We start from the raw sequence: 15308 nt of genomic DNA on the forward strand, positions 1-15308 counted from the left end.
TCCAAAGTCACGAGTTTTGTTCATGTCTTATAAAATGGTCTAAAAATTCAAAAATAAATGACTATTTTACTTTTGCTTTGAATAAAACCATAAGCATACAGTATTAGTAGGATATTAGAGGAGATGAGTATTTCGCGTTTAATTTGAAATATATGGATAACGCAAAGTACATTAATGGTGAGGACTGAGGAGAGAGAGAGATGAGGAGATTCACGTGGATGTGTTCACTGTAACATTGTGGATTCAAACTCTTAACTGAGGATAAAACGTTATATGATAAGTACACTTATATGCGACATCAACACCTTCTCCGCCTGTCCCCTCTTAACGGGCATATGGTCGACGATTTGAGTGACATTAGAAAATGGAAGAGATCCGAGTTTTTGCGAGGAGGCACGGCACATTGATATCTTTGTAGTACTAAACTTGGTATGTGGAGTGATGCGGGCGTCTTTGCTTTTGCGAGGGGACTTCGGTTTACTTGCTTCTTCTTTTTTGTGGATAGTGTGATATCATATTCTCTCATGTTCTTGGACTCGAGTTGGTTGTTGTTTTTCTATAGTTGCTGAATTGTTTGTTTATTTTAAGATGCAGTTTTGCTTGGTTGATTGTTTTGGACGAACTCTCTTGCTTGGTCTTCGACTTTGAACCTATTTTTGAATGCGGCGTAATCACTTTGTGATAACACAAAATTAACTTTAGTGGTTACAGGAAAATAAATTGGGTACCACAACACGATATTCCTAAAATTGAGTGTTAGTAGTAGTAATGGTGTGATGAAAGAAATGAAAATAATGAATGATACGAAAGCTCCTCTTAAGTGTTTCCAATTGAGCATAAGTTCCCACAAACTCAACACCCCACCATTTCAAATAAAGTGAGACGCATATTGCCGACGACAGAAGTGGAGGAGTACTATTATTTATTGTCAATTATTTGGCAAATTACATTCATTGAATCTTCAAATAGGAGTATATATATTTCCCCCAAAAAATTCATAAATCCATACAAAACTATAGCGTTGGAGATTAATTACACACAAAAAAAGTCAATCATCCGACTAACTGAATGTCGCCGAGATCAAGCTGCGCGGCGATCTCCTCCAGCTGCTTCTTCACGCTCAAATCGATCAATTTGGAGCCGGAATTCCCATACCGGATGGTGATTCCGGCGAGCAGCGACTTGTCGATCACAGTCTTCAGCTTCACATTCTTCGCCCCGGTCAGCTTCTGCACGCGCTTCGCGATCTCCGCTAGATGCTGCGGCTCCAGCTCCACCACCGACGCCACCGTCGCAACCTCCGTCTCCGACAGCCGGTTCGCGATCAGCTCGAACTCCGCCGCGATCTCCTTGATCAGATCCACGCGCTTCATGTCCACCAAGATGTTCACGAAGTTCGCCACGTGCGGCTGCAGCCCCAGCGAGCGGGAGATCTCGTCCGCGATCTCCCGCTTCGCCTCGTCGCGGACGGTCGGGTTCGTGAAGTAGCTCAGGACCGCCTCGTCCGAGAACACCTCGGACGCCAGCTTCTCCACGTCCGCGGCCGTCGCGGCCAGGGTGCCGTTGGCGACCGCCACGTCCGCGAGCGCGCTGGCGTAGCTCCCGGACGCGGTGTTCGCCATCCTGGCCCCACCGCGGCTGCGGCCGCGGAGGAGGGGCTTGAGGGTGAGGCTTGTGAGCTTGAAGTTTGAGGAGAGGGAGAGTTTGGTTGTTGGCTTGGATTGGAGTTGAGCCGACGGTGGAGAGCGGGAGCGGAATGTGATCGGAGTTTGCTGTAGGGCGGCGGCCATTTTAGCGGCAGCGTGATGAGAGGTGCGGTGCGAGCAGAGAGGGAGTTTTGAATGTGTGGATATTGAAAACTTGAAATGGGGTGGTTTAGGCGGAGAATGAAGGGATGGGATTTGATGTCGGAAGAAACGGACGGTTGATATCGGAGTAAGCATCTAGTGATTGTGGAGAAGATTGTATCTTATCTCAATTAGACGAAGGAATATGTGACACGTGGATGATGTTTTGCACTGGATGAGTGATAATTTTCATGTGCGTTAGGAAATAAAATCTATGGATTGACTATTGAATAATACAATTCTCTTTTATATTTTGGCTATTTTTACCCCACATATTACATGTATTATATATTTTTTAATTTTGAATACATTTTAATTTAATTAATGAGTTAAATATAGATCAATACATAACTTTTGATGTAAAAATTTTAATACATAATTAGTGAGGTAAGAAGGGAATAGAAAGAATAAGTGATTAAAATATTGTTAGGGTATAATGGATTCACCTCATTAGCTAGAAAAATTTACTAAAATAAAAAATTTCTACTTTTAAATGACGGATTGAAATGAAAAATAATTTTCATTTTTAAGGAACAAACTAAAATGAAAAGAGTTTCTTTATTATAGGATGGGGGATATTTGTTACCAAAATACTTCCTTCGTTTCACAGTAGTGGAGACGTTTTTTTTGGCACGTGATTTAAGACAAATTGTGTTAAGTGACTTAAGTAAAGAAAAAATAAAGTAGTAAATGAAAAAGGTGGAGAGATGAAGAGAAAATAAAGTAAGAGAGAATAAAGTAAGTGAGAAGAAATGTGTTACTAAAAATAGAATGACTCCACTATTATGAAACGTACCAAAATGACAAAATGACTTCATCATAATAGAATGGAGTGAATAGGTTTTTGTGCGATTGCACGAAACCAATTTTGAACATTAAACGCGGTTGAATGTTAATTTTTTACAGAACTGTTAAATAGGGACCAAATATATTGTTTACGGGGAAAAAAGTAACACACTACTAAATTTTTTTAATGAGAAAACGTAAGTACCGATTTTAAACTTTATTCATAATAAAGTATCAAGTGGTTGTGGTTTGTAGTTTTGGAATTAGAACGTGGAGAAAAAAAGGAAAATGAAATTCAGTTTAATTAATACTAATAGGCTTCTCTTTAATCTAATAAATTAGAGTATGGAAGGGGTAAATAGATAACAAGAAGGCCTAATTAATAGTAGGGGGTTGAGCTCAATGAGAGACGGCCCAATACACATTTTCCATTTTACTACAGTACATTCTATAATAAGCAAGTGTACCTTAGTAATGCTTAATTTTTCCAAAAAAAAATAATTACTAATGCTTAATTTTTTCCCAAAAACGATTATCTTTGATATTGAAAATTTGAAAGGAAGACGCAGATAATGTCTGCAAATAAATATTTATTGATTTAAGATACTTTTAATGGCGCTGAAGTTAAGTGCCTAGGAGCATATAACGGGCCACTTTTTTGCATTACAAAGGGCCCATAACTGTCCAAAGGCCCAAAATAATTTGGGCGAGGTATCAAAGTGTATTGAATAATTAACTGGTTATGATAGCAATTTTTGGTCAGAAAAATGATCAATTGCATTAAAGAAACGAAAGAAACTGTTTCCAAACCAATTGAATATTTGAATTTAATCATGACAGTGAAAGAAAACAGAAAAGATAAATAAAATTAGGTGGAAATATTATAAAAAAAAGATAGGAAGATAGAAAGAAAGGAGTTATACAGATTTAAAAATTAAATAATGAGAGAGAAATTTGTGTGACGCTGAGAAAAAAAAGAGCTCTTTGAATATATGGGGTTTGGGGAATAGGAGATGTCCAAACAAGTGGGAGCCTCAAAGTCTTGATTATTAATTGAATGTCTTACCAAAACTTGACTATAATATGAACTTTCCTCTTACTAACTAATAGTTGTACATATGTGTGTGTGCTCACACGTGTGTATGATACATACATTTGTTTGCAAGTTTAATATATAAAAATATACAATATTTGCCATACATGGTGATGGAGTACGGACTAAACAAGCCCAATAGCAGTGACAGCCCATCAGCCCAAAGCCCAAGGAAGAGTATCAGTTCGGCATTACCAAAGAGTTCGGCCCCAGCCTACAGCTCGGTACAAGCCGACCAATCAGTTCGGCATTACCAAAGAGTTCGGCCCCAGCCTACAGCTCGGTAAAAGCCGACCATTCAAGCTCTACTCTCAGATCGGCAAAAGCTGCTCGGCAATAGTTCAGCAGTTCGGTCTCAGTATTCGACCGAACTGGGAGATAGTGGACTCATGCAGAACCTCCACGACCTCCACTACACCCACGATCTATTTAGTGGTGTCAAGCAGTCATTAACTCATGCAGGATAGTGGACCCATGCAAGATCGCCACGATCTCCACGACATCCACTACCTAGTAAATGGTGCTGCATGCCACGATCTTGGTTCAATGTATAAATAGAACCTAGATCAGATAGATAGGGTTAGACTCTCTCGCTCTCTAGAGATCAAATATAAAATAGCAAGTCTGTATTGTAAGCTGCAAAAAACAGATCAAGCAATACAACTCTGCCCTCTTTTCTTCCCGTGGACGTAGATTTACCTCAGTAAATCGAACCACGTAAATTCTCTGTGTCGTGATCCGTATTTTTACTTGCATTTATCACCATCAAAGGCGGAAGAATTAATGCATCGAAGCATTGATGAAGCCGAGGTACATTCAGTATCCAGCTCGCCGAACTGGATGACGCCGATCTTGCAGTATCTGGATCAAGGACAATTGCCCGAGGATAAGAGAGAAGCTCGGAAGATCACGTGCCGAGCACTTCGGTACGAACGTCATGAAGGAGTCCTCTTTAGAAAGTCTTACCTCCAGCCGTTATTGCGGTGCGTAGGACCAGAAGAGACGGACTACATCCTCAGAGAAGTTCATGAAGGATCGTGCGGTAGCCACATCGGAGCCAGAGCTTTAGCTAAAAAAGTTCTAAGATGAGGATATTATTGGCCAACCTTGGTACAAGAAGCAGTGCAGCTCGTCAAGACATGCCCGAAGTGCCAAATCCATGCAAATATCCCAAAGATGCCGCAGACCGATCTATCCACTATGCAAAGCCCTTGGCCTTTCATGCAATGGGGCATAGACATAGTGGGACCACTTCCTCAAGCTCCTCGGCAAATGAAATTCCTAATCGTTGCCGTGGACTACTTTACGAAGTGGGTGGAAGCTGAACCAGTAGCTACGATAACGAGCTCGAAGGCATTGGATTTCGTCTGGAAGAACATAGTGTGCCGATTTGGCATACCCCACATCCTCATTTCGGATAACGGGACTCAGTTCACCGACAAGACGTTCAAGAATTGGTGCCAAGAGCTGAATATTCAACAGCGGTTCACTTCGGTCTCTCATCCACAAGCAAACGGACAAACGGAGGTAACAAATCGTATCCTGGTGAAAGGGTTAAAAGCTCGGTTAGAACAAGCCAAAGGACAATGGGTAGAAAATCTCCCTCAAGTCCTATGGTCCTACCGAACTACACCCACAACCTCCAACGGTGAAACTCCGTACAGTCTTGTGTACGGCACTGAAGCCGTGATTCCGGTGGAGATCGGCATACCCAGTCCCCGAACTCTAAATTTCTCAGCAGAAATGAATGACGACGGACTGAGAGCCGAGCTAGATCTTGCCGAAGAAAGAAGAGAATTGGCATGCATAAAAGCAGCCAAGTACATGGAGCAAGTAGCCCGGTATTACAACCAAAGGGTGAAGAAGCTGCAATTTCAAGTGGGAGATCTCGTCTTGAGAAACAGCGAAGTAAGCCGAGCAGAAAAGCTGGGCAAGCTCGAACCCACATGGGAAGGTCCGTATCGGGTGTCAGAAGTCCTCGGCAAAGGGTCTTGCAAATTAACTCACATGTCAGGAGAACAGGTACCCCGAACATGGCACATTCCCAACCCTCAAAAAGTTCCATTTGTAAGAGACAGTCCGGTCAGTCAGTCTTTGTGCTTGTCTTTTTTATTTGTCTATGTGCGTTTTGTCTGTGTGCGTTTTGTCTGTCTATGTGCGTGTCGTCTCTTACAAATGTTACTGAGGTATCTTGTTCTTCGAAGGCTGATCCCCTTCTTAGAACATATACAAGCTAACGATTGTGAGTCCAAGCTTCTAAAGAGGATACAAGACCACAATTCAGCTTAAACAAGCAGTCCGTCTGAAACGAGCTGCAAGCTAACGATTGTGAGTCCAAGCTTCTAAAGAGGATACAAGACCACAATTCAGCTTAAACAAGCAGTTCGTCTGAAACGAGCTGCAAGCTAACGATTGTGAGTCCAAGCTTCTAAAGAGGATACAAGACCACAATTCAGCTTAAACAAGCAGTTCGTCCGAAACGAGCTGCAAGCTAACGATTGTGAAGTCCAAGCTTCTAAAGAGGATACAAGACCACAATTCAGCTTAAGAATCAAGCACTCCGTCTGAAACGAACTGCAACAAAAGTCCGATTCACGCGATAAAACTTGCCTGAATTAGGACAAGGGAAAGTCCGATCCACGCGATAAAACTCGCCTAATTAGGACAAGGGAAAGTCCGATCCCCAAATTAGGACAACGGAAAGTCCGATCCGAGCGACAAAACTCGCCAAATTAGGACACAAACCAAGTCTGGTCAAAGATGTTTATTTCATCAGACCAAAGACGAGTCCGGTCAAAGATGTTTATTTCATCAGACCAAAGACGAGTCCGGACAAAGATGTTTATTTCATCAGACCAAAGACGATTCCGGTCAAAGATGTTTATTTCATCAGACCAAAGACGAGTCCGGTCAAAGATGTTTATTTCATCAGACCAAAGACGAGTCCGGACAAAGATGTTTATTTCATCAAACCAAAGACGAGTCCGGTCAAAGATGTTTATTTCATCAGACCAAAGACGAGTCCGGTCAAATATGTTTATTTCATCAGACTAAAGACGATTCCGGTCAAAGATGTTTATTTCATCAGACCAAGGACCAAGTCCGGTCAAAGAAGTTTACTTCATAAGACCAAGGACCAAGTCCGGTCAAAGAAGAGTTTACTTCATAAGACCGAGGACAAACATCAACTTACCCCGCACCTTTATCCAGAATGCCGAAGTGACTCGCTTCGCCGAAGTGATTCACTTCGCTTTTCGGGGGGGGGTAGTGATGGAGTACGGACTAAACAAGCCCAATAGCAGTGACAGCCCATCAGCCCAAAGCCCAAGGAAGAGTATCAGTTCGGCATTACCAAAGAGTTCGGCCCCAGCCTACAGCTCGGTACAAGCCGACCAATCAGTTCGGCATTACCAAAGAGTTCGGCCCCAGCCTACAGCTCGGTAAAAGCCGACCATTCAAGCTCTACTCTCAGATCGGCAAAAGCTGCTCGGCAATAGTTCAGCAGTTCGGTCTCAGTATTCGACCGAACTGGGAGATAGTGGACTCATGCAGAACCTCCACGACCTCCACTACACCCACGATCTATTTAGTGGTGTCAAGCAGTCATTAACTCATGCAGGATAGTGGACCCATGCAAGATCGCCACGATCTCCACGACATCCACTACCTAGTAAATGGTGCTGCATGCCACGATCTTGGTTCAATGTATAAATAGAACCTAGATCAGATAGATAGGGTTAGACTCTCTCGCTCTCTAGAGATCAAATATAAAATAGCAAGTCTGTATTGTAAGCTGCAAAAAACAGATCAAGCAATACAACTCTGCCCTCTTTTCTTCCCGTGGACGTAGATTTACCTCAGTAAATCGAACCACGTAAATTCTCTGTGTCGTGATCCGTATTTTTACTTGCATTTATCACCATCAAAAATTCGCCGACTCATCACGTGGGAATATGGGATGTCCTCCACAAATTTGAGTAGTATATTTCTTTTTAGGACATGACCCTACATTCTTCTTCATATTTCAACCAAAAATGCATCAGTGGAAGTCAAGTTGTGGATTTGACTTAAGCTACAATATATAAACACAAATAAAACAAATTAATAGATTAGAAGTTCAATTCATATGTGCAAATACAAGTGCAAGAGTGTATGAATTGTATTGTATCTTAATGGAGTACAAAAATTAAACAGAGCAAACTTATTTCCCATGATAAACCGTTTCCTTTCCTTCAATTTAGAAAGGAAAATTTGGAACATAATATTCTAAGTCCTAAGAGCATCCGCTACGCGTCCAGCGCGCGGCTCGCGTTCCGTCCCGGAGGGACGGTTCCGCCGCGGGACGCGTTGCAACGTTCGTCTCGTATCGAGCCCGTCCCCAGCCCGTCCCGTAGCCCGTGGCCGCGAGACAAGGGGCGCGCCCCGATGCATGCGTGATTCCCACTCGCTGGCCCGTGAGTGGGCGTCGTCACGGATGACGCAATAATTCATTTTTTTAAAAAAAATCAAATTTTAATAAAAAAAATTTATTTTTCAAACGGTAACGTTACCGTTAATTTTTTATTTTCTTTTTTTTAAAATTTTTTTTTATTTATTTACTCTATAAATAATCCTATTTCATACTCATTTCACACACAAACACACATCTACTCCTCTCAAATCCTCTCTATAACCACTCCAATTTCATCTTAAATCAACTCAAACAAATGGATCCTTTTGAGCAAATGCGTCAACTAATGGAACAATCACTTGAAGAAGATCGACGCCGAGAGGCGGAGGAAGCCGCGCCGCCTCCACGACGCTCCCGGACATACATCCATCGCAACCGGGAGGAAGCCGCCGCAAGGTTAGTACGCGACTACTTCTGCGATAACCCGATTTGGGGAGAAACCTACTTCCGTCGCCGTTTCCGCATGAGTAAACCGCTATTTCTCCACATCGCGAGTACTTTGGCGGCCCGGGAAGAGTTCTTCCGAGAAGGGTTCGACGCGGTCGGGCGTCCCAGCCACACGACGCTGCAGAAATGTACTGCAGCAGTCCGTCAGCTTGCGACTGGACAAACGGCCGACATGTTCGACGAATACCTCCACATCGGATACACCACTGGGCGCATGTGCTTGCTCAAATTCTGCAAAGGCGTCCGGGCAGCCTTTACCGACGAATTTCTCCGGAGGGCTAGCACGACCGATTGTCAGTTCCTCCTCGACCTGCACGAACAAGTGCACGGATTCCCCGGGATGCTTGGCAGTGTCGATTGCATGCACTGACAATGGAAGAATTACCCGGTGGCTTGGAGGGGTCCTACACGAGCGGCCACAAAGGCACCCACCCAACCGTTGTACTCGAGGCCGTTGCCGACTACCGGCTTTGGATCTGGCACGTACTTCGGGGTCCCTGGCTCGAACAACGACATAAACATGCTCCACCAGTCCGACCTCTTTACCGAAGTGTTGGATGGTAAAGCGCCGGCCATCAACTTCGTCGCCAACAACCGGCTGTATAAAATGGGGTACTATCTCGCCGACGGCATCTACCCGAAGTGGCCGACCTTCGTGAAGACGTGCAACAGGCCTGCGAACCCAAAGCAGACTCTTTTTGCGCAGAAGCAGGAGGCTGCTTGTAAGGTGTAGAGAGGGCGTTCGGGGTTCTCCAAGCGCGCTTCAACATCATCAAAGCCCCGGCTCGTTCGTGGTTCATGGAGAGCATGGTCGACATCATGTATACGTGCATAATCTTGCACAACATGATTGTCCAAGACGAAGGACCCGAGGCGGGAAATTGGTTCGACCCCGAATCCCCGGAAGCTCAACCGCAAGTAGTCCGCCGCGAAGTGGAGCACATCCGTCAATATAAGAACTGTTGTCTATTCGGGCAAGGACACGCGACTCTAGCGCCCACGCCCAACTCCAAGAGGATCTAATTGAGCACATTTGGGAAAACTTTGGCAGATAAAATTAAATTATGTCATTTTTATTTTTTTAGGATTTTAATTATGTCCATTTTCTATTTTTTTGAATTTTTATGTTGTTTTAATTTTAATAAAGTGTGTTTGTTTTAATTGAATTAGGTTGGAAAAAAATAAAAAATGAAATTTAATGAATAGTAATTTAAGGGACGGAATAAGGGACGTTTAAGGGACGGAGCGTTGCAGGTTCCGTCCCTTAGTTAAAGGATGGATGAATAAAGTACAGTGAGACCCTCAAATAGTAGTTTAAGGGACGGTGGGTGGACGGTGGAGGGATAGCGTAGTGGATGCTCTAATCCAGGCGGTATGGAATATCTACAATAAGATAACTTTTTAGTATTTCAAGGCCAATTGAGAGACACATAAGAAATGTTATTCGGGCACTTATAAGAATGGATAAGAGGATGATGTCCAAAATTTCCGTTCTATCAGTACTAATACTAGTATTTTCTTCATTCCATTCGGTATGATCATATTCTTTAAATGACATGAGATTTTAAAGAGTATGGTTGAAATTTTAAAGTAGAGAGTAAAAATATAGAGTGAGGAGAGAGAAAGAAATATGTTTTATTAAAAAAAAATGAGTGTAGTACTTTAATATTTTAGTTAAGTACTAGTACTTCATAATGTTTTCAAATAGCAATTTAGAATTTCATAATTGTTAGATTTTTATATATTAATTTCAGTTACGGTGATATTGCTTTCCGTGACAAATCATAGAATATACAAAGATTACTAGGGGATCTCATAATCTTGATTCTTGTTTCCTCCCTAAATAACAGGGACTAGTTTAAGCAGTTGAGCTTGAGGCACGCCAAATATTATTTTTCAATTTAATACTAATAAATGTATAATAAACATGACGACTGGTCAGACTGAATATAACAGCCCCATTGAGAAATAAAGTTCTACTATTAAAGAGGGTCTTATCTTCTGTTCTCCACTATATCAAAAACTTTACTTTTTTATATTCACATGTATTGCCACATATAAAAAAAATAGTATGAAGTAAAAATAATTGATTTTTGAAAAGGAATTTGACTGAATTTTGATTGAGAAAATTTACCTTGATATATATTCTTAATTCTTAAAATTAGTTAGGAATCGTAGGCGTGATTGACAAGTGCACAAGGCATACACCGTGATATATTCCACGTCGATGAACCTATTTTTCGATTTAGGTAATTCATAAAAACTTTCTACTTTTTATTTTTAATAGATATATTTTATTAATATAAATTTTATTCTCAACTAATAATATATTTGTTTTTTCTCTTTGTTTTTTTATTAATTTATTATTTTTACATTAAAACTTGTGTGATTAATTACTACTAGCACTTAAAATTTTGGTAGTAGACGAAGATGGTATCTAATTAATAAACGCAAACCAATAATTAATTATATTGTGGACTAAGTGATTATATGGAAACCACATGCCCACTAGCGCAAGTTGCCATTTTCTAAATTTGTTAATTCACAACCAATCCTATTATATCTATATGTATATAATTTGCATTCATCGATCTTCTATTATATATGTACGTTGCCTCTGCATTGCATCGAGTCACGAGTAACATTTTATTTTTGAGTTTTCAAGTTTGAAAATTTTAAAAGTATTAACAAATTTCCGGTTAAATCTATATAAATTATTCGTTTGTTCTATGTAAAATCTTAAACTATTAGGAAATAAAATAATATATATATCTTTCACCATAAAAAATTTTTACATCAGGATTTCTAAAATAAACTATTCGCGCGCTTGTTCTACACACACTTCTACGTGACATATTGATAATGCAAAAGTAGCCCGCAGGGGCGTAGCGCAGTTGGCAAAGGAGGGGCAGATCTTGATGCAATGAGTCTGGGTTCGAATCCCACTGCTGTCGTGTAGTTGCTTCCATTTCTCAGGCACAAGTGTGAGGCCTTGGGAGATGGGCTTCTGGCTCAGGCACAAGTGTGAAGCCTTGGGAGATGGGCTTCTGGCAGCCAGTGGGTTAGGGCCTCCTCCTTAACGGGCTACTGCATACCCTGATTGAACCCTCTCACATGATGTCGGGCAGGAGTGTGGGGGCCGCTAAGGCGACGGAATCGCTTTTTTGCTGCAACGATAATGCAAAAGTATATGTTGGGATTTCCAGTTGGATTTAGCATAACTAAAGTAATGGAGTAAATAAAATTGAGAAGAAAGCAACTTTTGATTAAAGTTATTCTATTTATTTAATATTCCATGTTGTTTCCCAATCTACTGCACAGAGTATAATGCAAATCGCCACAAGACCAATCAAAAGAGCATAAATTAAATAGAAAAGAAAACATATTCATTTCCCAAGGTCCAATTAAAAAGTAAAGATGCTTTATTAATCAATAATAATAATAATAATACATGATGCTTCTTCCTTTTGATCTAATTAAAGAACATCGAAAGCGAACATGATAGTAATACTTAATAATTAGTGTTTGCTTAAGTTCAAATAGTACAGTTTGAGGCATTCTAGATTTTAAATTCTTTGTTAAATTCTCTGTCATTTTTGTATTTACAGTACAATTATGTACACAAGGACGAATTCATCAACATATGATGTCTCGATATGTTGAATAAATTAGAAATATTTTTATGAACCTGTAATGTTACATAACATGAATAAGTACATATTATGTTTATGATACTTTGACCAAAACAGCCACCCAAATTAAAAATCATTTGAATTTTGAACCTTGTTATCCCCACTCGAGCGTGTATTATAGTTTGATAGTTTGTATGGCTTAAATTTGCTTAGTACTATGATATAAATATATATTATTCCATATTGTAAGTAGAGAATTAAGAGCTCTTATTTTATTAATTAGGGTTGGTTTGAGTTTTATACACTTTAGATATTTTGGTTCGAATTCATGTGTATTAAAACCTCAGAAAACCAAAATTCGAATTATGTTCAGTTCTGACTTTTCAGATTTTCTTACTTTTCGGATTGTATTTCATTCAAAATATTTTAGCTTTTTTTCATTAAAATTAGAAAATTTTAATTGGTTCAAAGAATTCAATCGAAATTCTAATATCCATTCCTAGAAGAAGTGAATGTGTATATGGGTTGAATAAAAATATATTCCATATATTATAAATTGAGGAAAACAAGGGAGTAATGTAAAGTAGGATGCCTTTTTGCAAGAAAAATACTAGTAAATCGGAAAAGAAAAGAAAAATAAAATTATGTGGTGTTACATTTGGTGAACCCTACTGATGCCATAGTGGGTATAAATTAAATGGTCCCACAGCCCAAATTCATTTTCGTTGGCCCCAAACTTCACATTCACATTCACCTTCTCAACTCTCAACCAATCAGTTACTAATTTTTAGAGAGAGAAAGATAAATTATTCGAAACTTTAGGAGCAAAATGAATAAATGAAAACTAACGTCATCTAGTTAATAGCACCGATCCAAAATCTCTTTTAGAAACTAATATGATATGAGCATATTTTAAAATTGAATTGGAATTCTCAATGAAATAATTAATTGTATTTGATTTACTCTTACACTTCAATATTAATATTTCAACATCGCTTTTACAGTGAAATTGTTAGAAACTTACGTCACAATCCAATGATATTCGACATGGGCTCTCAATGATGTAAAACACTTTAGGTAGCTATCAATACAACTATTCATACATCTATTATTTGTTGAAAAATGATTGCATGTTGGCCCACATTAAATTACTACTCTAGTAGTGGCCAATTTATTATTATTATTATTATTATTATTATTATTATTATTATTATTATTATTATTATTATTATTATTATTATTATATGTTGATTTTGTCAAAAAATAGTTATGTTTCTATTTTGATCTATTCATAAAAATCAGTCCATATTTAATTATGAGTTTTTTTTACAGAATGGGTTTATTTTTAATTAATAGTAATTGTATTAAATATTTTTTCTATCTCTCTTATGTATTTTAGCCATTTTATATTAAAACTTATATCGTGCTATTAATTGCAGAGAGCCCGAGATTATTTTTATAAACAAGGAGAATATTAATTGTATAGTAGAATTATATACTAGCTAGTGTGAACCATATGTTTTTCTTTCCATTGTTACATATTCCTCGATCCATAAATGGGAATATCATTTCTTGAAAACATAGATTTCAAATACTAAGATAAAGCAAAGTGAATAAAAAAAGATAGTCTCATTATAATGCTAGTAATATTACTTTTAGAATGGATGTAGTTAGAGAAAAGTGAGACACATTTATCATTTAGGATTTCTAAATTCTACAATAAAATAAATTTATTTGTGATCTTGTTAGTTAGAAGTTAATGTGTACCTTCAAGTCTTCAAGTGCGCAGCTAAGCCATACATGCAAGATTTGGATTTTCTAAATTGATTTTAATTAATTGGAAGCATGAAAAAGCTTTACACCAAAACTTTTCCCATCAACTTCAGAGGTGAAAACTGAAAACACAAACACAGCCCCAATTTACATGCATTTTCATATACCCAACCAATATGGATACATACATACATACATACATATAGATGCTAGTTTTAGCCTATCTGCGCCGCCGTCACCTTATCGCCGCCGCCACCGCCACCGGCGGCGGCTTCCTTCTTCGACGCTGTAAATGAACACTTATCTTTTCTCTCATCCTGATTAATTTGCTGCTGTCTACACTCTAGACTGCAGAAAGCACTATCACCTCTGCAAAAACAAGGATAAATTAACACAAACATTAAAATAAAAATACGAAGAAATATTTGGAAAAAATTAAGATGATCAATTGAATATAGATATATGCGATTCAGATTAGTAGATCGCGAATTAAAAAAAGTGATTGTCTAATTTGATTAATTAAAAGTGATGTAAATTGTACCTGTACATGAAGATATCGTGGCCAGGGACGAGGCGGCGGTTGCAGAAGGAGCAAACCCTCAGAAAACTAGCAGTTTGAGCGTAATCCGCCGAATTGCGCCGCTGGAGCCTCGGAGCAGCCGCGGCGGCGGCCAAGTAGTGTTGATTTAGGTCTCCGTTGAACGGATTCTGAGGATCCGTCGGCTGATAGAGCTGCGCCACAGCGCCGCCGTTGAGATCCAAGGTGAATTCCGTCATGCTCGTAGTCCTCTTCATCGGCGGCCGACCTCTCTTCCCCACCATCATGTCTGCTCTAGAAGCTTCCTCTCACGGATTTACGATTCAATCGAGGCGATTTGAGAGAGAGAGGGAGAGTGCAGAGGAGGGGAAGGTTGGGGAAGATAACGAAGAGCCAGAAACGGGGGAGAAGATCTGAGCCGTTGATTTTGTTTCTGATTTGAGAGAGGATGAATTATTGTTGTGGGAGGCCACGTCAGCGCTCGTTTTATTTTATTCCTATTTTGGAGATGGATCAGAATTTGGAATCTTTGGTGATTCTAGACAATTAGATATCGCCTTGGCCTCAATAAAACATTATGTGTATACACAATATATAAATCTACTCAATAATTTTATTCATTAAATATTCGTAATAAAGTCAAATTAGTTTTGTATTTTATACATAATTTATGAATAGATGATGTTGATAGATCGTCTAAAATAAAAAGAAGTTATGGGAATATTGGTGGATCTGCTCTAAG

At 39.3% G+C, this 15308-nt stretch overlaps 2 protein-coding genes across 2 annotated transcripts; both read right to left on the reverse strand.

The window, feature by feature from the left end:
- Positions 1-889: 889 nt before the first annotated feature.
- Positions 890-1913, reverse strand: LOC121806222 (ATP synthase delta chain, chloroplastic-like). Its single transcript, XM_042206190.1, has one exon. The coding sequence runs from the start codon at positions 1788-1790 to the stop codon at positions 1053-1055; it is 738 nt and encodes a 245-aa protein (XP_042062124.1). The 5' UTR covers positions 1791-1913; the 3' UTR covers positions 890-1052.
- Positions 1914-14069: 12156 nt separating this feature from the next.
- Positions 14070-15098, reverse strand: LOC121806830 (FCS-Like Zinc finger 5-like). Its single transcript, XM_042206986.1, has 2 exons — positions 14570-15098; positions 14070-14397 (listed from the first exon to the last, which is right to left on the reverse strand). The coding sequence occupies exons 1-2, from the start codon at positions 14851-14853 to the stop codon at positions 14244-14246; spliced, it is 438 nt and encodes a 145-aa protein (XP_042062920.1). The 5' UTR covers positions 14854-15098; the 3' UTR covers positions 14070-14243.
- Positions 15099-15308: the final 210 nt, after the last annotated feature.

This window comes from Salvia splendens, chromosome 6 (genome assembly GCF_004379255.2).
Source record: "Salvia splendens isolate huo1 chromosome 6, SspV2, whole genome shotgun sequence".
Taxonomy (NCBI): Eukaryota; Viridiplantae; Streptophyta; class Magnoliopsida; order Lamiales; family Lamiaceae; genus Salvia; species Salvia splendens.

Excerpts from the sequence above, each read along its gene's own strand:
- LOC121806222 (XM_042206190.1), bottom strand. The coding sequence starts at position 1,790 with ATGGCCGCCGCCCTACAGCAAACTCCGATCACATTCCGCTCCCGCTCT.
- LOC121806830 (XM_042206986.1), bottom strand. The coding sequence starts at position 14,853 with ATGATGGTGGGGAAGAGAGGTCGGCCGCCGATGAAGAGGACTACGAGC. Across the intron at positions 14,398-14,569 it reads CACGATATCTTCATGTACAG|AGGTGATAGTGCTTTCTGCA; the intron begins GTACAATTTACA and ends TTGTTTTTGCAG.